The 20,544-nt window shown below is 42.4% G+C and overlaps 1 protein-coding gene across 1 annotated transcript; it reads left to right on the top strand.

Annotated features, from left to right (window-relative positions):
* The first annotated feature begins 945 nt into the window (after nucleotides 1-945).
* ecpas (Ecm29 proteasome adaptor and scaffold) lies at nucleotides 946-20,449 on the top strand. The gene is made up of 49 exons (XM_047578621.1): nucleotides 946-1,013; nucleotides 1,745-1,875; nucleotides 2,225-2,341; nucleotides 2,918-3,036; nucleotides 3,221-3,370; nucleotides 3,460-3,634; nucleotides 3,772-3,911; nucleotides 4,457-4,535; nucleotides 4,637-4,756; nucleotides 4,838-4,923; nucleotides 5,035-5,110; nucleotides 5,204-5,253; nucleotides 5,350-5,416; nucleotides 5,936-6,058; nucleotides 6,181-6,284; nucleotides 7,638-7,761; nucleotides 7,856-7,936; nucleotides 8,026-8,242; nucleotides 8,601-8,692; nucleotides 8,895-9,029; nucleotides 9,137-9,296; nucleotides 9,512-9,684; nucleotides 9,803-9,904; nucleotides 10,027-10,150; nucleotides 11,317-11,462; nucleotides 11,881-11,935; nucleotides 12,046-12,160; nucleotides 12,250-12,318; nucleotides 12,407-12,524; nucleotides 12,610-12,777; nucleotides 12,888-12,967; nucleotides 13,172-13,277; nucleotides 13,960-14,007; nucleotides 14,095-14,213; nucleotides 14,329-14,479; nucleotides 14,579-14,644; nucleotides 15,064-15,153; nucleotides 15,263-15,329; nucleotides 15,412-15,503; nucleotides 15,578-15,644; nucleotides 15,999-16,196; nucleotides 16,347-16,558; nucleotides 16,646-16,689; nucleotides 16,783-16,975; nucleotides 17,063-17,207; nucleotides 18,321-18,426; nucleotides 18,515-18,603; nucleotides 18,687-18,758; nucleotides 19,594-20,449. Exons 1-49 carry the CDS (start codon nucleotides 992-994, stop codon nucleotides 19,731-19,733), a joined length of 5,523 nt encoding a protein of 1,840 aa, XP_047434577.1. The 5' UTR covers nucleotides 946-991; the 3' UTR covers nucleotides 19,734-20,449.
* The last annotated feature ends 95 nt before the right edge of the window (nucleotides 20,450-20,544 follow it).

The raw sequence follows: 20,544 nt of genomic DNA, 5'->3' as shown, positions 1-20,544 counted from the left end.
TTTGCTTCATTTAAGCTATGCTATGACTATGATGACACAGAGTTAAACATATACAGTATCCATTATAAAGCCATAAAACCTTATGAACGTTGCAAGGGTTTGAGCATGTGTAGCAATGATTTAAGAATAAGTCCCACTGGCGTTCCTCACGTTAGTGCAGAGCATGTGTTTTTGACATCCTCGTCGTAAACTAGCATGCTCAACTACAGGAGCTGCCATGAGTGTGCAGCCTTAACTTTAACACCTGTGCTTTCTCTTTGGTGACAAGTCAAGATGCGTGCTGTGAAAAAGGCCTGTTACAGAGAGAGGCAGCATGACACGCACTGTGTGAAGATAAGAGGGGATATAGCCTGAACGCAGCACATTTATGAAGACAGAAAGAAACCCAGCCCAGACACGTATAACATGTGTAGAGGTGCAAAATAAACGGATAAATGGAAATTAAAACAATATGATCATATATTATAACCGAGTGCATAATATAATCTAATGCATGCACTGAAAATACACTAGGATACAAGAGCACTGATGTCCAAGAGTTAACAGATATACAGTATTTAGTGGTCATTTTATACATCTTGTAATTCACAATTTATGAGAATAAAATGTAATTTTGTGATTTACACTGATCAGGCATATCATTATGACCCTTTTCCCAATATTGTGAAGGTCTCCCTTGTGCCTTCAAAACAGTTGTGACGCATCAGAGAATGGACATGAGTGGGTTGCCTGCCCGGTCTGTGTAGGTGGGGGGTGGTACACGTCTAAGTAACATCCACGTGAATGCCAGGTCCAAAAGCTCCCCAGCAGAACCTTGTATTGTCCCAAAAAATAAAATCAATGTCGTTCATTTCCCTTGTCCGTGGTCATAATGTTGTGGCTGATCGGTGCCTGCCGCCTCATTGATTGGATGATGACGCTGGAGGCTCCATTCAGGAGGGCGCAGTAACACTCAGCAACCTGCGGGGGTCGCTGATGACTCTCTGCAAACATGGCTGCCCAGGACGAACTCAGTAAGTTTCTTTCTGCGTAATTGACGATTAATATCTTCTAAAATGTCGCATGTGCGGTCGTCAGAAACACGCTCATTGACGGACCACGTCCACTCTAGTGACTGGGATAATTTTTTGAAGCAACCGTGAAGCGTAATTTGGTTAAAAGCAGTGGCAAGAGCGACAGCTAGCAGCTCAGCTATATTCCTAGCTGAGAATGCTAACGTCAGGAGGCCGTTTGCCCAGTCATGGTCAAAATGAAACTACCACGCAGGCTATTAATATATACCAATTGTCAAACTTTTGAGGCGCAGGTTCACAGCTTGGATGTTTTTGGGCGTTTGGGGCGAGCTGCACGGGGTGTCAGCGGTGGTGAAAAGCCGGTGGCGCTCCAGATAAAGGATAAAAATGCGTGGATAGTGTTGTTGAAGCTAGCTGGCTGGTGTGCCATGCCAGGAGGAAGAAGAAGGCAGGGCTGGGTGATGGTTTGCACCAACACAGCAGCTGACAGGACGAGGATATCAGCCAAGCTGGAAGAGACTGTTTTAGCCTCGTGTTTTATATATCATTTTTTTATTTTTATTTTTTTTTTTTGCATGTAGTTGCATTCACCCAGTGGGCTGAACATAAAGATGTTGCAAAAATGAACTGTGCCAGATATGTTGTTATATTTGAGGCCCTTCCTTGTGGTTGGTGTGACAATGAAATGAGAACTGATTTTTTTTTTTTTTTTAAAAATGTGTTTTTGACAGATCAACTGGAACGCGTGTTCCTTCGCCTGGGCCACGCAGAGACGGATGATCAGCTTCAAGATATCATCTCCAAGTTCCTGCCCCCCGTCCTCCTCAAGCTCTCCAGCGTTCAGGAGGGTGTGCGAAAGAAAGTAAGAGGGGTGTTGCCTGTCTCTGAGCTCAAAGAGATAATAAAAGAGCCCATGCTGTAATTCTAAACCTCCGCAGAAATGTGAATAAGTAGCAGTAGCGTGCACCTCAAATAGAAATCAAACTTTATTGATGTATCACATTTCATACGGATGCGACACATAAAGTGTTTCACGCAATCAACCTGTTTATAACCTTATGTGTTTGTGTAGCATTGATATAGACTCCTCCTAGTGCAAATATTCATGCCAGGATACGTCTGTGTCATTAGCTTTCTTTTCACGCCAGTGTCTTTATTTAAGCATCTGCTACATCATCACACTGTGCCCCCCCCTCCCTCCTCTCTGCTAGGTGATGGAGCTGCTGGTCCACCTGAACAAGAGGATAAAAAGCCGACCTAAGATTCAGCTGCCGGTAGAAACCTTACTCGTGCAGTATCAGGACCCCGCAGCTGCTTCCTTCGTTACGGTAAATATTTCCGTGTTTTATGTCCTCCTCTTTAAATTTAGATTCCTGCGGAGACAGTTCAAAGGTTTGTCGTCGATGCGTGTTTCAATGCACAACACTGGCAAGACATCATCAAAATATTATGTAACCCAAACCAGAGATGCCAGCTCTCATGCTTTTGAGGTATCCTCTTTCAGGGTCTGTCTCACCCTCTCACGCAGCAGCAGTCTCATGCCAAATAAGACAGAGCCTCAGAGCCCCCCCATTTATTCCTTTGTGGACCCACATTCTTAACATTTCAGAACCAGAGTTTTATAATCACTATAAAAACTGCTAAAGGCAGCGTTCGTATGACTTTAGGTGGCAGAGGCCTTCGCCTACAAACATTTTCCAAATCAATTTACCCTTCGCATGCATGATATTAGTCTATTAGAACAGATTAGCTGGACGAGACTAGATCAGTGTTTGGGTACCTTTTGATTTAAGACCACACTGTGTAAGCGGATTGCTTTAATTTTACATGGTCATGATCCTAAATTGATTCGGCCCTTTCGTGTAACTTCCATTGAGACATGTAACGGTTGAGTTTTTATGCAGAATTTCACCATCATCTACATCAAAATGGGCTACCCTCGCCTGGAGGTGGGGAAACAGTGTGAGCTGGCGCCGACCCTCCTCACTGCCATGGAGGGAAAACCACAGCCTCAGCAGGACAGGTGAGGGGCTGCATACGCTCAGGATGCATGGGGAAGAAAAGCAGTTTGCTTTTTAAGATGCACATAAGATATTTTGTGGTAAAAACATATATAATGATTTTTTTTCCTCTTTCTTTGACAGACATTATTGACCTCGATTGCACTGTGTTTCCACCTCTCCCCAATCCTCTCGTTCTCCTCTTAGCTTGATGCACCTGCTGATCCCCACTCTTTACCATATGAAGTATCCCTCAGACCCCTCCAAGAACGCTTGTCCATTTAACCTAACCGAGAGGCCAAAGACGGTTCAGCTCCTGCTGGAGTTCATGCTTGATGTTTTACTGATGCCTTATGGGTGAGTTCATGCTTTGCCTCTTAAATGAACAAAGATCTTCCATCCTCTTTCTATTAAAAGTGTTTTGACTTGTTCTGTGGCTCCTCTAGGTTTGTGCTGAATGAATCTCCCACTCGCCCATCTCCCGCCTCCTCCCAGGGAGGCTCTGATGGGACCGTGGCTGCAAGTGGCCAGGGTCTCCCCCAGCCTCCTCCGGGGATGAGTGTTTACGCCGCCAAGAGGGTGATCGGAGAAGCCCAGTGGAACGCTGAGCAGCTCGAGCAGGTACGGAAACTGAAACTGAAGCTGGAGGGTGAGCAGTGGGCCGTATGTCTGTTCTGTTTGGACTGGTAACATGCTTGTTTATTCTTACTGGGCAGCTTGAAAACTCCTTGGTGTGTGCGTGTGCTTGGTTTCCACAGTGTAAACTGGGCATAGTGAAGTTCATTGAGGCAAAGCAGGTCCCAGAGGTGGAGACAGTGGTGCACCTGGTGGTGGCGTCGAGCGACACCAGACACAGCGTGGCCACTGCAGCCGATCTGGAGCTGAAGAGCAAACAGAGGTACGTTTTTCATGCATAATCATGTGGAAACATTTACAGCTCAGACATAGAACAAAAAAGAATTAAATGATATCAAGATGAAATGAAGAAACCGGGACAATTACCGCTTCGTTCATTTTGACATATTTATTTATATTTAAAGGGCTATGTCTGTAATGTCAATGTCCCCAGAAATTCGACACAGCACTTTATTTTTGGCACAAGTTCTCCGGTTTTGCTGCTTCATTTTTCAGACCTTTCCATTTTCATGCCTCACAGTGACGCTGCTGCACCATGCGAGTTTAGAAGCGTTACATTGGAAATGGTCAGAAGTTGTAAACAGTCGGAGACAGTGTCTCGCGACATTGTTCCGAACGTTGTGTAGTCAAATACGCCGGTATATTAAAAATTCATATAGTAACAAAAAAACTGTATTCGGTATGAACCGGTAAACCACCCAGCCCCGTCTGTTAGGTTAAAAACTGTGCTAAACTTTACTACAAGTAGCTGAATCTGCACACATGCTGAATCCTCATTATTTGTAATGTCCCTTTCTTATTTTCCAGCATCATCGACTGGAACAATCCTCTAATCATCAACAAGATGTTCAAGGTTTACCTCGGAGATGTTCCTCTTAAAACAAAGGTTTGTAAACTCACCATTTCATTTTTAAATGTGATCTTTGAGTTTAATGATTGTGTTTAAATATCTGACTGTATGAATCGGTATAAATGTGTGTCCTGTAGGGTGGCAACGTGAAGCAAGAACTGAAGCATGAGCCAGTGAGCACTAGAGTCAAACTGAAGATCCTCCCACATCTGCTACGGTCACGTCTGGCTGCTGAGTGCTTTCCAGCTAATATCCAGGTATGACACCAGGAAATGTTAATTTTATCCAGTTTTTTTTTCTCTGTACAGTCATTCTCACTAAATTGCTTTCTACTATAGGTTGTGTATGATGGTCTGTTCGGGGCCAACAGCAACAACAAACTGCTGTCGCTCACCTTACAGTTTGTCCATCACATCTGCATGGTGTAAGACAAATGCCTCTTCTCTTTGTCTCACTCTTGCCAATATACTTTTCTTTCCAAAGTGTGTTTGCATTTCGAAAAATTAAAATTTTATTGTTTCCTGTTTTTTTACAGGTGCCCGGACACTAATAAACCTTTAGGCCTAATGTTACTTAACGGTCTGACCAAGCTCATCAATGAATACAAGGAGGTAAACTCCAAAAAGCAAAACACATATAAACTGCTTTGTATTTTGTACAGTCCAGTTTGATCTAAACTTACTTAACAACATTTGTCTTTGCAGGACCCCAAGTTACTCTGTGTTGCCTATTCTGCTGTTGGAAAGCTCTCAAGGTATAAAGAAACAATAAACTTATCTTCCTTCAACACTGGCAGCTTTGTGCAGGATTTAAAAAAGAAATAATAATACAATTTTTCTCTCTGTTCTAGTCGAATGCCGCAGCTCTTCACAAAGGATATAGCACTGGTGCAGCAGTTTTTTGAGTCCATGTGCAAGGTAAGTGAAAGATATTCAGAGAACACAATTATGTACACAACAGGCCAAAAGCCTGGAAGCAACTTCAGGTTTCTCTTCACGATGCCTTTCTTTAAAACCTGCACGGGTAACATGTATTCTGGGATGTATTTACTGCTAAATGATCAGACTTTGCTTTTTATTTATATGCACCATTTTCCACAATTTAGGTGTAAATTAACCAGAACATTGCTGAATAAATGTCAACAAAAGAAAAGAAGGGCTTAGTTTTAGGGTGTAGATCACAGATCACAGTTTGTATTATTCACTTAAACTCTTATGCTTTTGAGAGTCTGCATACATATGTCTCTTGTGGAACAAACGCCTCATATATGCCATTCTGCAAAGAAAAAGCAAGAAAAACTCAAATACCTGATAATTAAAGTAGAAGTGTCTTCTGATAAGTTGCTCTTTATATAATAATAATAATAATGGTTATTTAGTTGCAAAGTAAACCAATGAAACTTAATCTTTTATGTACAAATTCTGCTTCGTCCTCAGGAGGATGCTGACGTCCGCCTGGCCATTCAGGAGGCTTTGTCGATGATGGTTGGAGCTTATGCCAACCTACAGGGGGCGCTGCTGAACCTAATGGAGGCCCTGGTGGCTGCATACATTGCAAAGGTGAGCGTACAACTATAAGTATTTGATTTTAAAAAAATAAGTAAAATAAAATGTGAATATTGACTCAGTGTGTAAAGCGACATGAGGAAAAGTAAAACATTTTTATCGTTCTTTTGTGACAGCCTGAGGTGCAAGTTCGTCAAGTGGCCATGAAATTTGCCAGCACAGTGTTTGCTTCTGATCACGTGCCATCGAGATACCTGCTGCTACTGGCTGCTGGAGACCCGTAAGTGTTTAAAACCGCAGTCAGCTTCTGCATAATGGTGCAAAAGTAGTAGTTGTAGTAGTATAGTAGAAGTATTTTTATTCGGCTGCAGTGCAATAAATACAGGTAGTCAGTATAAACATGTATATAACACTGACTGAACAGGCTCAGCCAGGAGCAAAGAATGCTTAGAAATGCTAAATGCTAACCTACACGCTAAACAATTTGAAGCTACCTTTCAAAAATAAATCATTCACATTTGTAGCTCACAAAAATAGCTTCACAAACCACTTTCACACAAAAAAATGATTTTTAAATTTATACTTCCATTATTCCAAATTTACAATGACCTCTCAGATCATAGTTGCTATAAACATTATTTGCATTGTTTTATAATAGAATAAATCATTCAGTTTCATAACGTGAGAATTTAGAAACGATGAGTTTATGTCAGCATAATAATCAGCTTTATTGATGATACGTATGACTCTCTTTTGCAGTAGTAATATTGAATTAATAATTGTTTTATAGGTTGATCCACACAATTCTATGCAGTATGACATGTAATGTAGTATTAGTGAACAATAAATTAAATGTTATGCCTTATGATTTAATGCATCTCTTAATTTATACACGATTACTACAGACGTAGATATTTTTCCTTAAATATGATCAATATATTGTTTCAATGATATTTTATGATCAATCATAACCCCGAGGAACTTTGTCTCAAAAACTCTTTATTATAAATATTTATCAACCTCGTCAACATTTATGTTGCAGATTTTTATTCAGTGTCACCATTAATTTGTTGTTGATTTCCAAAAACCACAAATTCATTTTTATGAATATTTAGATTTATTCACATCAAACCAAGTTTTAAGGATTTTTAACTCCTTTAAGCATCATTCAGAAGTTTGTAACATTACAAACATAATTAGTGTAGAGTATAAATGATTTTAGGAACCATCACTGATCCCTGAGGTACCCCACAAGTGATCTTTCTAAATCCTGACAGAGTTTAATTTTCACACACTGGTGTTTTCCCTCTAAGTAGCTTTCCAACCAAGAATTTGCAAGACCTCTTATCCCATATTTCTCCATTTTTTTCAGTCATGGGTTGTGATCTATAGTATCAAATGCCTCCTGTAAATCAATATAAATACCCATTTAACACTCATTATTTTCACTGGCCCCATTTATTTCTTCTATCATCTGCATCACTGCAAATGTAGTAGTTCTGTTTTCTCTCTCTCTCAACAAGAAAACATTTGCGTTACAAATAAAACAGTGGTTTAGCCAAACTAAGCTTATTATTGGTGCTTGCCTGTGTCGGGGGTAAAAGATAAATGCGTTGGCTTTTCTGTATTTTAGGAAGGAAGAGGTGTCTGGAGAAGCCCAGAGGGTGCTGAGGGCTTTTCCTGCTAAGAGCTCAGAGAAGGAGGGACCGAAGAAAATGCCCTCGTTTCCTGACATGGTGGCCTACATCCAGGAGAAAGTGAGGCTCTCTGATTAGTGTTTCTGTTTTGGTAAAAGATACAATGAATCTCAAATGTGTTTAATCTTCCTCTTCTTCTTCTTATCATTATTAGGCAGCGCAGAGAATCAAGACTCCAGCTAAGTACATAGTTGGAACCTCCACGATTCCCTTCAACCCATCTGCGTTCGGAGAGGTGAACATCAGTAATTCTGACTATTGTTCTTGTGCAGACACTTGTCCTACTGTCCTCTTTACGCCCTCCTTTTCCCCGTTTATTTCCAGATCATGCTCTACCTGAGGATGTGTTTAGCCCACAGCGCCGGAGCCGCGCCCATGTCCACGCGCTTGTCCGACATGCAGGACGACGCCCCCGCCATCGGCCGCTACGTCCACTCTCTGCTGTCCTCGGAGCCTCAGCCCTCGGTGTCAAAGGGCTCCGAGGCGAATCCTGTGCATGTCTACATGGATCTGCTGCAGCAGCTGCTGTCTGCTGTGGGAGGTGAGAGGAGTTAACCTGCGTTTAAAACGGCTGTGTTGGTCTACAGCTGTGAGCTGTTTAAACCGTGAAGAGCTATATATATATATATATATATATATATATATATATATATTTGTATTTCATTTAATGCCTGTTTATTGCTATAAGCCTGACTCAATAGTAGAGTGTAGTAAGTATTATAAAACACAAAAAATTGCAATATATTTGCTTCAAAAAGTCAAAATATGATGGCTTAGGAAGCTGATTAAAATTGCAAATGGAAATACTTGTCGGGTAATCAGCTGCCTGAAGTATGTACTTGTATTCCTTATTTCTTCTAAACTTTATGCTAACTGTATTTATTATAATGTCTCAACAGGAATCCCTGTAATGTACTGTTTACTAGAGGTGGTGTCCGTGTGCCCAGAGAAACTCGCTCCCAGATTTGCTGATAAAATTGACTGGATTAAAGTGAGTATTTCATTTATAATGTGAAATGAAGACACCTGTGCGTTCACGTTTCCACTAATTCTCCCCGTGGGTCATACTGTATATATCAACAACACTTATCAGTCCATCCACTCCGTTGCCCTCTGATAATGGAATACGCGTTTCACAATATCGACTGCAGTTAGCTGTAATAACAGATGTTATTTTTTTTTTTTTCCTCCAGAGCCTCATGAACACAAACAAGGAGGACATGAGGGAACTGGCTGCCCAGCTGTACGCTCTGGTGATCTCCACCATGACTGGCAACGAGCTGCAGACCGCTGTGCAGCACCTGGTCAAAATCACCAAGGACAACCACGTATGCCACTTCTTCTGTTGTCGCAGCACGTTACGCTTTGTGTCTTTTAATAAGCGTGTGTATTTACTCTGTAGGAATGTTTGTTTATTTGTTTTGTTTAATCGCAGAGCCCCGAGACTCAGCACGGCGCCATCTTGGCTCTCGGCTACATGGTGGGAAGGAACATGAGCAGGAAGAAAACCGCCGCCTCCTCTGACTCCACGCAGCAAATGAACATCACCTCTCAGGGAGATGATGAGCTGGTTTCCATGGCTACCAAGACAATTGGTGTGTGATTATTTTGCACCACGGTCCTTCGTTTTAGATCGTTAGTACGACAACACTGATGTAAAGAAAACGTGTTGTAGTGAAGATTTAATGCATTGAGATTGCATTGTATACAGTTTATTCTGTTAAATTTGATTATTTTAACCCAAATTAAGGTTAAACTAGTGACTTCTGTTTAAATAGTTTCACTCACTCAAGCGTTTGTGTTCACCCAGGCTCCTTCCTGGACAGCAGTAGCCCCCTGCTGGCTGTAGCAGCCTGCACAGCTCTGGGAGAAATTGGGCGTAACGGCGCCCTGCTGGTCCCCGCGGAGGGTGAGGGCTTCACCAAACTCTCCACTGTGGAAAACCTGTTGGCTCGCATTCCCTCCGGCAAGGAGAGCGCCAAGGTAACCTTGCACTCTCAAAAGACCGTAAACTGTGAAAATTAATCATGCATCTCACCTCATTCCCATGACCTGGTTTGTGTTTTGTTTTTTTCTTTTCTTTTTCACGCATGTGCTGCAGATGAAAGAACGGTCGATCATGACCTTGGGTTACCTGCCGGTCGGAGATGGAGACTTCCCTCACCAGAAGAAACTGCTGCAGGGACTCATGGACTCTGTGGAGGTATGGGACACGCTGTTGGATTAAAATTAGCAGTGCAGGGCTTTTACAAGCCCCTGTTAACAGAACAGATTTAGTTCAGTGCTGAAACATGATTTTTGTTTTTGCGTCTTTTTCTCTGCAAGGCCAAACAGGTGGAGCTGCAGTTCACAGTTGGAGAGGCCATCACCAGCGCAGCAATAGGCACCAGCTCTGGAGCCGCCAGAGATCCATGGACCTGCACTGAGGACCAGTACAGCCCACCACACAGTAAGAACTTTGAAATGTAGTCCGACTTTGCACTGTTTTTAAAACTGATTTGTACTTTCTGCAGTGATACAGATCAAGTCTACATAGGGCTGGGGGGTGTGACTAAAAATGTATGTCACGGTTCTTCTTCATGCATAATCAGGTTGAGAGAAGAATTAATGCAGCAGATTGAATAAGGATGCACTATTTTACTGTGATGATAAGTGAATGTTGTAGAATAATTACACACTGGTAGTAAAATCGGTTTGCACGGCCCCGCAACTTTAGCAGCTTTAGCCCAACAACACTTGCAAAAAATGGTCAACACAGCACCTTGTTTGGCACAATTGTTCATGGTCTTCTCATTCTGCCAAGTAATTTTAAGACGTTTCCATCTTCACCGTGCCTCGCGTCATACGTGTTTAGAAGCGCTACATAGAAAATGTTCCGGTCTGAAACAGTGTCTTGCAGCGCAGCGTTCCAAACGCTGTGTAAACCAAACGCTGGCATGGCAGTGTATTAAAAATTTATATCATAACTAAAATAAAATACCAGTGTTCAGTCTCGTAATTAAGTCAGGCTTACCCGCGCTGTAAAGGCCAGCCAGCAGATCATATACACATGCTCTGGTCCTGTCCTAAACTTAGCACCTTTTAGGCCCAAGCAGGATGTTTCAGAAGGATGTCGCTCCCAGCGCCATATGTGCATTATTAGGATTCACTAGCTGAAACTAGCTCCCTTAAAGGCAAAACTCGCATAGTCATAGCATTCACTTCCCTAGTTCCAAGGCACCTCATTCTTCTCATGTGGAAGGAGCAAACACCACCCAACTTTCCAAGATGGATTAGAGATGTTATGCACTTTCTGAAACTTGAGAAAATTAGACACACCCTTAAAGTCTCTCTGCAATCTTTTAAGGAAACGTGGACCCCAAGAGCTTACAAGTGCCATTAAATTGAGACTAGGAAGCCACTGTTATAGGTAGCTCTGCCCGAGGCTGACCCCCTTGCTATTGATCAGACTGTGTCTTGCAATGCATCTCTGTATTCCTAGAAATCTGATGCTGTTTGTAAAAAGTTAATTTGCTTGGAATTCAGATGAAGCCGTTCTTTCTTTATTCATAGACCTTCCAAAAGAAAAATTTGTAATTTGAGTCCCTCACTATTTCCACTTCATTTCCCCTGCAGATGTGAAAAACAATGATGTCGTTCCTTGGGTCCTTAACTCCATCCTGTCCAAGTATATACCCAGCCAGAACCCCCACGTCCGACAGGCGTCCTGCATCTGGCTGCTCTCCCTGGTCAAGAAACTCGGCCAGCACAAGGAAATCACGGTGCGTATCTGGATGAGATATATAACGACTGAAATTTCAAGAAGAAATAGTCGAAGGACAGACAAGACTAAAAAATGACTTCAGTACACACTTACTATGGTTTTTTATTTTTTTCACCTTACTTTGACTATTTATTTCATTTTAGGCATTTTTGTTTAAGCGCCAACCCTAAAATACTACGTTAAGAAATAGTTTTTGATTCATTTTCTCATTAGCTGGTTGTTGTCACTGACTGAGGGCTCCATTTTGAATGAAAAAAAAAGAGTATGATGGAAGAACGAGTGTCTGTGCAAAACAATTTACTTGTGGGCAGCCTCACACTAGTGGTTCAGACTTGGTGCGCACATTTTTTATTATGTGCAAATTAACTGCAATTAAAATGCAATTCATTTCCCTCTTTCGTTCTTTTCTCTTACAGTCCAATTTGAAGGAGATTCAAGTGGCATTTATCTCTGTTCTGTCGGATCCTGATGGTAAGATACACTCCAGTCTTAAATTACAGTTTATTAATCACGTACTAGCTTAAATCAAATATAAATCAAATACTTCTTCGTAAGTCATTCCGTTTTTTTCGTTCATTTAGAGTTGAGTCAGGACGTGGCATCTAAAGGCCTCGGCCTTGTCTATGAGATGGGAGGAGAAGCAGACCAGCAGGAACTGGTGTCCACTCTGGTGGAAACACTCATGACTGGTAAAAGGTACGTGGATGGTTGCGTAAAGTATTATTGAGTAAAATGTGATTGAAAAGTTGTCGCATTGTTTAATTCTTATTTATATTTGCACACAGAGTGAAGCATGCAGTCTCACAAGATACGGAGGTTTTCCAAGGAGAGGGCTTGGGGAAAACGCCTGACGGGTACGCCATGTTAACATTTAATAAAATATTAAATATTTAATATGTTTGGTTCCAGTTTTACACATATTAACTTCCTTGTCTCTGGCAGCCATGGCCTGTCCACATACAAGGAGCTCTGCTCATTAGCCAGTGACCTGAACCAACCGGACCTTGTATACAAATTCATGAACCTGGCCAATCACCATGCCATGTGGAACTCACGCAAGGTATCCCCCTCGTACTCATCTGCTTTTACACATACAGTGACACGCACTCCTTTTCTGACTTTACATTTCCTTTCTTCCCTTTCAGGGAGCAGCGTTTGGCTTCCACATGATTGCAGCCAAGGCCGGGGAGCAGCTTGCTCCGTTCCTCCCCCAGTTAGTGCCACGACTGTACCGCTACCAGTTTGACCCCAACCTGAGCGTCCGCCAGGCTATGACCAGCATCTGGGATGCCTTGGTCACTGACAAGACCCTGGTAGGAGCTGGACTCTTGTACATATAGTGTACATTTCAGAAAACGGTTCAAACGGATGCAAAAGGCTGTCATCGTTTGAGGAAACGTGAGCTTATTTGCTTGTGTTTCAGGTGGATAAGTATCTCAAGGAGATTCTGCAGGACGTCATCTCCAACTTGACCAGCAGCACCTGGAGAGTGCGAGAGTCCAGGTACAATTACTTAAATGTTATATGGACCTGAACCATTAAAATGACAGCGACTATTAGATTATCTGTTCCACTGTGAGTGTTGCAGTTATTTATTCTTGTTATAAGGTTAAGTCAATTCATCTTGTTTGGAGAAAGCATCTGAGTTAGAGGCTTGTCCTGTCATATCCCAGATGAATGTTTTTGATGAATGTCTCTCTCTTGCAGCTGTCTCGCTCTGAACGACTTGATCCGTGGCCGTCAGGCTGATGAACTCATTGATCAACTGGCAGAAATATGGGAGACGCTGTTCAGAGTCCTTGATGACATCAAGGTGAGAAGGAAATGATCAGAAATCACTCAGTGTGTTTACATGCACAGCTTAATGGAGCTGTGCTCAAAATTCGACTTTCTGAATGCGGTCCTTGTTCCAGTTTACATGCAACGGAGAAAATTGAATAACTGACAGGAACATATCCTCCTCCTCCACACTAGGTGACAATATGTGTCTTTGTCAGCATGTTAATATGGCCCTCTTTCCATTTGACCTATTATGTCAACAAGAGTCATTCATGTGGCAGATCGGCATTTCAAACAACAACAAGATGGTTAATAGTACATCTTGTTTAATCTTGTACATAATGTGTGCACTACTATTGGTGCAGATGAGATGGCGCTATCCCTCAGGTGGACCAGCTCTGTTTACCTTCTTCTTCTTCTTCTTCTTTTTCTTCTTCTTTGACCATCTTTGTTGGATGTTTTTGTTAGCGTATACATGCCAGAGAAAATTGATTTGCAATCACATTATCTGGATGAAGAGAACTCAGATATTAGTCGGATTTAAGTTGTCCAGTTAAAGTCAGATTAGGCAATAATTATTTTTTTTCACGTGCATGTAAACGTACTGAGGGGTTATTTCATAGAACTAGATGACTGCATTTGACTTGAATAAATCTGTGTGTGATATTTTTGTAACGTTTTCTTATGAGATTTTGAATTTCATGGTTTTCTTTCAGGAATCTGTGCGGAAAGCTGCTGATTTAACACTGAAAACGCTCAGTAAGGTAAGGCTCTCTGACTCCACGCTAGCCACTGTATTTATGTTTGTCCATGTAGCTTTACTTCAACACTCTGTCCCTGTCTCGGTCCAGGTGTGCACTCGTATGTGTGAGTCGACAGGCTCTGCAGCTCAGAGGACTGTGGCCGTCATGTTACCCACCCTGCTTGAAAAGGGCATTGTTAGCAGTGTTGCAGAGGTTCGCTCACTCAGGTAATCTCTCCGTCCGCCCTTAAATATAGATTGTGGTCATTCAGTCAGCACATTTCCAGACTGTAGTTCTGCATGCCTTGTTTTCTCGTAACCAAAATGATCTCTCCCCCACCAGTATCCAAACCCTGGTGAAGATTAGCAAGACGGCCGGTGCCAGACTAAAGCCTCACGCTTCCCGGTTGATCCCGGCCCTGCTGGAGGCCCTCAGCACGCTGGAGCCTCAGGTCCTCAACTACCTCAGTCTCAGAGCTACAGAGCAAGAAAAGGTAACCTCAGCTGTCTGCTGCCTCCAAACCAAAGCTTGTACATTCATGATTCATGTTGAACTTCTCATTATCATGAGCCTTTGTTCTTTCTCTCTGCAGAGTGCCATGGACGCTGCCAGACTAAGTGCTGCCAAGTCCTCTCCAATGATGGAGACCATTAACATGGTAGTAGAATTATCAGTTTCTAATTATCTTTATATACCTTTTGAGATTTTAGTAGGGGTGCGTATTGGTAAGGACTTCATGATATGATATGTATCACGATACTTGAGTCACGATACGATACATTATTGCGATATTATGATATTGCAATATATTGAAATATTCAACATAGTTCACTGAAAAGTTTTAAATGCAGCAAGTTGCATATATGTGTATCAGATGACAGTGATAATTCAGTGGACAAATTGATTCAAAAAACATTCAAAATTTATATTATATTGTGAGAAAATGTATCGCGATATGTTGCCATATTGATATTCTAGATCCAGTTTGTAGTTGTCACATTCTTCTGCTTTACAAAACATTATGAAAGGCAGTGAGATCTGCTTTGTAAAGATGTGTTCCTCTCTTTTTATGTTCAGTGTCTGCAGCACCTTGATGTTTCTGTGCTGGGAGAGCTGGTTCCCAGGCTCTGTGAGCTGCTGAAGAGTGGAGTCGGTTTGGGCACTAAGGTAACACACACACTCCTGCAGCTATGAATTCATTACTCAATGTTTTCATTTTGTGTCTTTTTATGAATGTCTTGCCTAAACGTGTCTATTTTTCGACTCTTCTTCATAGGGCGGCTGTGCCAGTGTAATTGTTTCCCTCACGGTACAGTGTCCCCAGGACCTCACCCCATACTCAGGTAAAGAACACAGGCCTTTATCTTTTTTTTTATCTCACTGAAAATTGGTGAACTTATGAATTGTATCTTCGGATATTTCCAGGTAAACTCATGAGTGCGCTGCTGAATGGGATCCATGACAGGAGCTCTGTAGTACAGAAAGCATTCGCCTTTGCTCTGGGACATTTAGTCAGGGTAAGCACCCAAATTTAATACCACAAGCTTCGTTTAAAATCTCTGTGTATAATGACATTTGTTTCACCCATCAGACGGCAAAAGACAGCAGCGTAGAAAAACTACTACTGAAGCTCAACACCTGGTATTTGGAGAAAGAAGGTGATACCATTTAATTCAACTTGAGCTCATAAATTGTTTACTTGTGTCTTTAATCTAAATTTCCGACTGCTTGCCAATCCAGCGTACATGACCATCCACCTGTGGCACCGATGTTGGTGGAGTTCATTGCTGGGGAGCAAATTATCTCCTGCCCTAACATCAGAATACTATTAGTGCCTTCACCCATGTCTTACACACCTAGTTTCGTAACTCAACCACTTCACTCTGCTGAGCTTTATGTCCGATAGCGAAGATTGATCTATGCAACAGGATCATGCTCTGCACCGGGGCCCCCCAAGGCAGTGTTCTAGGTCCCTTTCCAATGTGTCTCCTTTTCTGCTCTCTCGCGTCCAGAGCCCGTGTACAAGTCGTCATGTGCATTGACCGTGCACGCCATCAGCCACTACAGTCCAGATGTGCTGAAGGGCCATGCGGGGGTGGCTCTGCCCCTGGCCTTCCTGGGCATGCATCAGGCTCCAGGTCCCGATGAGGAGAAAGGAGAGAGCCACGATGCCACGCTGTGGGCTGAGGTGTGGCAGGAGAATGTTCCAGGTGAAAAAAAATATATATAAAACTCTCACGAGGTGAAATGTTATGGTGAACGTTGTCCCTTTTGTATTTAAAAAAAAAAAAAAAACTTAAGTAACTTATCTTTTCAGCTTTAAAAATACCTGATGTTCATTATTGAAACTTAAATCTCAGGGAGCTTTGGAGGCATCAGGCTCTACATGACGGAGCTGATCGCCATCACGCAGAAGGCCCTGCAGTCCCAGTCCTGGAAGATGAAGGCTCAGGGTGCAGCTGCCATGGCAACGGTTGCCAAGGAACAGACCGGCTCCTTGGTGGCACCGCACCTTGGCTTGGTGCTGACCGCCTTGATGCAGGGACTCTCTGGGCGCACATGGGCTGGCAAGGTAAGGACGGCAAACGCAAGAAAATGAGAACGAAGTTCCTTTGGTCTCATTTGTTCATGTATTTGTTTATTTTTCTTCTTGCTCCAGGAGGAGTTGTTGAAAGCCATTGGATCTGTGGTGTCTAAATGCAGGTTAGTTGTCTTGTACAATGTTTTTTTTCTATTTTTTTTGCAGAATTTGAACATTCATTTACTGGTTTTCATACTTCCTCCCCTGACTTTTAGCGCGGAGCTTCAGAAGCCATGCAACGGCCAACCCACCGTCTCCGAGGTGTTGGAGATTGTGTTGAAGGAATGTCGCAAGGAAAGTCTGGTGTACAAAATGGCCGCCCTGCGTTGTGCTGGAGACGTGCTCCACAGCAGCCAGGAGGACCGTTACAGCGAAGTGGCGGAGATCCTCTTCCCTCTGATCAAGAAGGTCTTCTCCCATCTGCTCATTTGACGCCGTCGTCTTTGTGATGAATGAAGCGGCTCAATGTGTGTGTGCGTTCTCCTTTTCCAACAGCGCTGTCCAGAAAGCGGCGGTGCATCGCTGGAGGACGACGATGACGATGATAAAGATGCGAAGGACAAGGAGCTGCAAACTGAAGCTCTGCTTTGTGCTTTTGAGACTCTTGGAAAGGCTTGGCCCAGAAACCCAGAGACTCAGGGTAAGTTCTAGCTGACACTAGTAGTATTGTCCTACTATGATGTTTTTGTGCCATTAACTTAGTGTTAAGTATAGACTGTGCATAAATATGAACAGTGCATCCTCACATCCTTGTATTGACAAAACTCACGCTCTTCCTGCAGCCGTCTTTGAACTCTGTAGCCACATTTCCTCCAGACGTTTTCATTTTTTTAATACTGCGCTCTGAGATGTTGGATTACTAACTGTTAACTGTTGGATTATTCTTTCTCATGGTCTCGCATGACTTCTTTACGGAGCATGGAAACATGTCGTCGTCATGATGTTTCTATAGCGTCAAATAACTAACTAAAACAAAGATTTTCAGAAAAAATGGACACTTGAAAATTCATCAACATTATATTAACTACATAAAAAAGCGGAAACCATCCTTGAAGAAAAATTACTTGGTGTGTATTTTAGTGTTTTAATTTTAATCTCAAGTCCCATCCACTGACATGGAGGAGGTGGAGTTTATGAGCTATACTGCAGCCAGACACCAGGGGGAGCTCTACTTGCTTTGATTTCACTTAAGAGGAACAGTTCCCATCTTTGTAAAGTCAGTCAGTTAGTAAATACTATCACAACACGACTGAATGTGTTAGATTCAGCACAGAGGTAATTTGTGAACACATTTTAATGTCATAAACAGTAGACACTACATTAGCAGCACTTCTCATTCACTCCATGTTTCAAGGAGCAAGCTCACTGGACTCTTTATTATTACAATTAGAAAAAACCTTCATTTGTCCCACAATGAGGAGATTACAACAGCATACAAAGGGACCGAAAAATAACAGGAGTAAAGAGTGGACTGTGTAAAAGATAAATAATAAAATAGAATAAAAAAGTTAGTCTGGTTATTTATGAGATGATGATTGTCAGATATTGAGTTAAACCCAGTACATAGTAAGTGGTGAGTGTGTTGAACCTGGAGCTGTTACAGTAACAGCAGCAGGAAGGAACAGCACGTGAACTTGAAAGCAGAACTTGGTGCTGCTCTCCATGACCTCAGCTATAAAATGTAGGTCGGCTGCTGGGAAGCTGAGACGTGGCCTTCGTCACGTAACGTTGTCAACGTTGTGCGTCTCTGCAGCTCGATTCCAGGTGGAGGTGTGCAAGCTCATGTGTGAGAAGCTGAAGCTGAGCACCTGGAAAGTCCAGCTGGCTGCTCTCCAGTCCATGAAGGCATATTTCCAGGGGTAAGGACCCAACAGTCGTTGCCTGCATTAATATATCCGAATAAAAACTATTTATTTGAATTGAACTCTTTGATGTAATTATTTGCAGGTTGTTGCTGCTGGAGAAGGGCAGCGAGGACTTTAACGCATTGTCGCAGATCCTCACGGAGACCTGTGCTGCCCTCACACACCCTTTAGGTAAAGTCTCCACTGTTTCAAAGTACTCTGAATCACAGTGTGAGGTGCGTTTCATCACAATATTCGTGTTTGTTTCTATCCAGAAAACAAAAGTTACTCCTCGGTGAGGACGGAGGCCTTGTCCGTGGTGGATCTGATCGTTAAGAAAACTGGAGGTAAATACTGTGGACTTATTGTGTGTAAATGAATTCCTGACACGAAGGTCACACTTTATTTATTTTCTGGTTAGTGTTATGGAATGAGTAAAGTATGTGCAACGATCAGCCATAACATTATGACCACTGATAGTAGAAGTAAATAACATTGACACATTTTGTGATAATTCAGTGTTCTGCTGAGAAATGTTTGGACCTGGCTTTGGTGTGGATGTTACTTGGACATGTAGCACCCACCTAGACCAGACCACACCCCCACCCCATAGTAATGACACTCCTTGATGGCAGCAGCCTGATACAGAAACACACACAAAAACGGTTTAGGAACAACTCAAAAAAGAAGAGCACAAGGTGTTTACCTGGCCTCCACATTCACTAGATCCCAAACAATCTGGAGGCCCCGCCCCTCAACCCTCACTAACAACATCCTGTTACCAGACACCACAGGACGCCCTCAGAAGACCCATGTCCATTCTCTGACGAGTCACAGCTGTTTTAGGGAGACCTACACGATATCAGGAAGGAGGTCATAATGTTATGCCTGATCGGTGTATATTTTCAGGGATTGAGAAAATTAAATATTTATTTACATCACCTGAAATATGTCAACAAATATCAGATGGGTAATTTATTATTTAATTACCTGTAAAGGTATATTAGCTGCTAACATGATGAACATTGGACACGGCTGACATCGTCTTTTAGCTCAAGGCAGAGCTGTGCATGTGCTCATCGTTGCCATCAGATGTTTAGGATCTCCATGTTGTACGTTGTGTTTATTATGTCGGTGCAAATGAGGCGTTAACTGATGAAATATTCCCGTGGCCTTTACCAGAGAGCGAGCAGTGGGACTGCGTGTCTGGGAAGAGTCGGGAGCAGCTGCAGCGCTCGCTGTCCACGCTGCAGTCAGACAGCAGACCCGACCTGAGGGATAAGGCCCAGGAGCTGCGCAGACACATCCAGAGTCAACCCTGAGCGCACAATCACAATCTCACACGCACACACACACACACACACACAGGTCACTGAGACACAGAAAATAGATCCTCAACTTCTTTTTACTACTTTAGCAGCAACACAAAACCATGCACCACTCCTTCTCTGTCTGACTTAATTGATACAGCTGCATTCTCCTAAAACAGATGTTGACAAATCTCTCCATCATTGAGTATATACATATACATATACATATATATATGTGTGTATGTATATAACTGTGATGAGTGACAAAGCTTGACCCTGAAGAGACCACAGTGACGTTCTTTGTTTGTTTGAGATCAGTGCCAGTGACGAAGAGCGAAGCTACTATTATAACGTGTCAAGTTCTGTTTGGTTCATTTAAATGGACGTTAAATTGGTGATGATAATAAATAAATGATAATAAATAATGCTATATAAACCGATGTGGTGGGTTTGTGGACACTGTATACCTAGAGCCCCAAACTGGGGCACAATTTACTACTGTCGTGGGTTTGCCTACTCATTAAATATCCAATCAGCAGGTTGCACGCCTCAGCTGAGTCTCTCCGCGTCCTGAAAAAGCGTCCTTTGTCCCTTTGTCTGCCGGATGAATGAGTGAGACGTCTGCTTATTTTGTGTAATAAATAAAAACCCTGCTGTTTAACTTAAAAGCAATGGAATAGTTGTTTGAATTTGTCCCGGTTGAAATAAAACTCCCTTGACAATTTGGACCAGTGACTTGTCTTTTTTTTTTTTTTTATATATATATCTTCATACAGAATTACACATTTTGTACCAAGTCCCTGAAGCCACCACCAGGACCCTG

Source organism: Mugil cephalus, chromosome 2, assembly GCF_022458985.1.
Source record: "Mugil cephalus isolate CIBA_MC_2020 chromosome 2, CIBA_Mcephalus_1.1, whole genome shotgun sequence".
NCBI classification, from domain to species: domain Eukaryota; kingdom Metazoa; phylum Chordata; class Actinopteri; order Mugiliformes; family Mugilidae; genus Mugil; species Mugil cephalus.
Note: the sequence above shows the minus strand (reverse complement) of the source record. Positions and strands in the feature narration are given on the sequence as shown.

What these genes read in the sequence shown, in the direction of transcription:
- ecpas (XM_047578621.1), top strand. Translation starts at nt 992, where the DNA reads ATGGCTGCCCAGGACGAACTCA. An exon ending in AGGAGGGTGTGCGAAAGAAA is followed by an intron (nt 1,876 to 2,224) that starts GTAAGAGGGGTG and finishes CCTCTCTGCTAG; the next exon opens with GTGATGGAGCTGCTGGTCCA. An exon ending in GTGGCAGGAGAATGTTCCAG is followed by an intron (nt 16,197 to 16,346) that starts GTGAAAAAAAAT and finishes CTTAAATCTCAG; the next exon opens with GGAGCTTTGGAGGCATCAGG.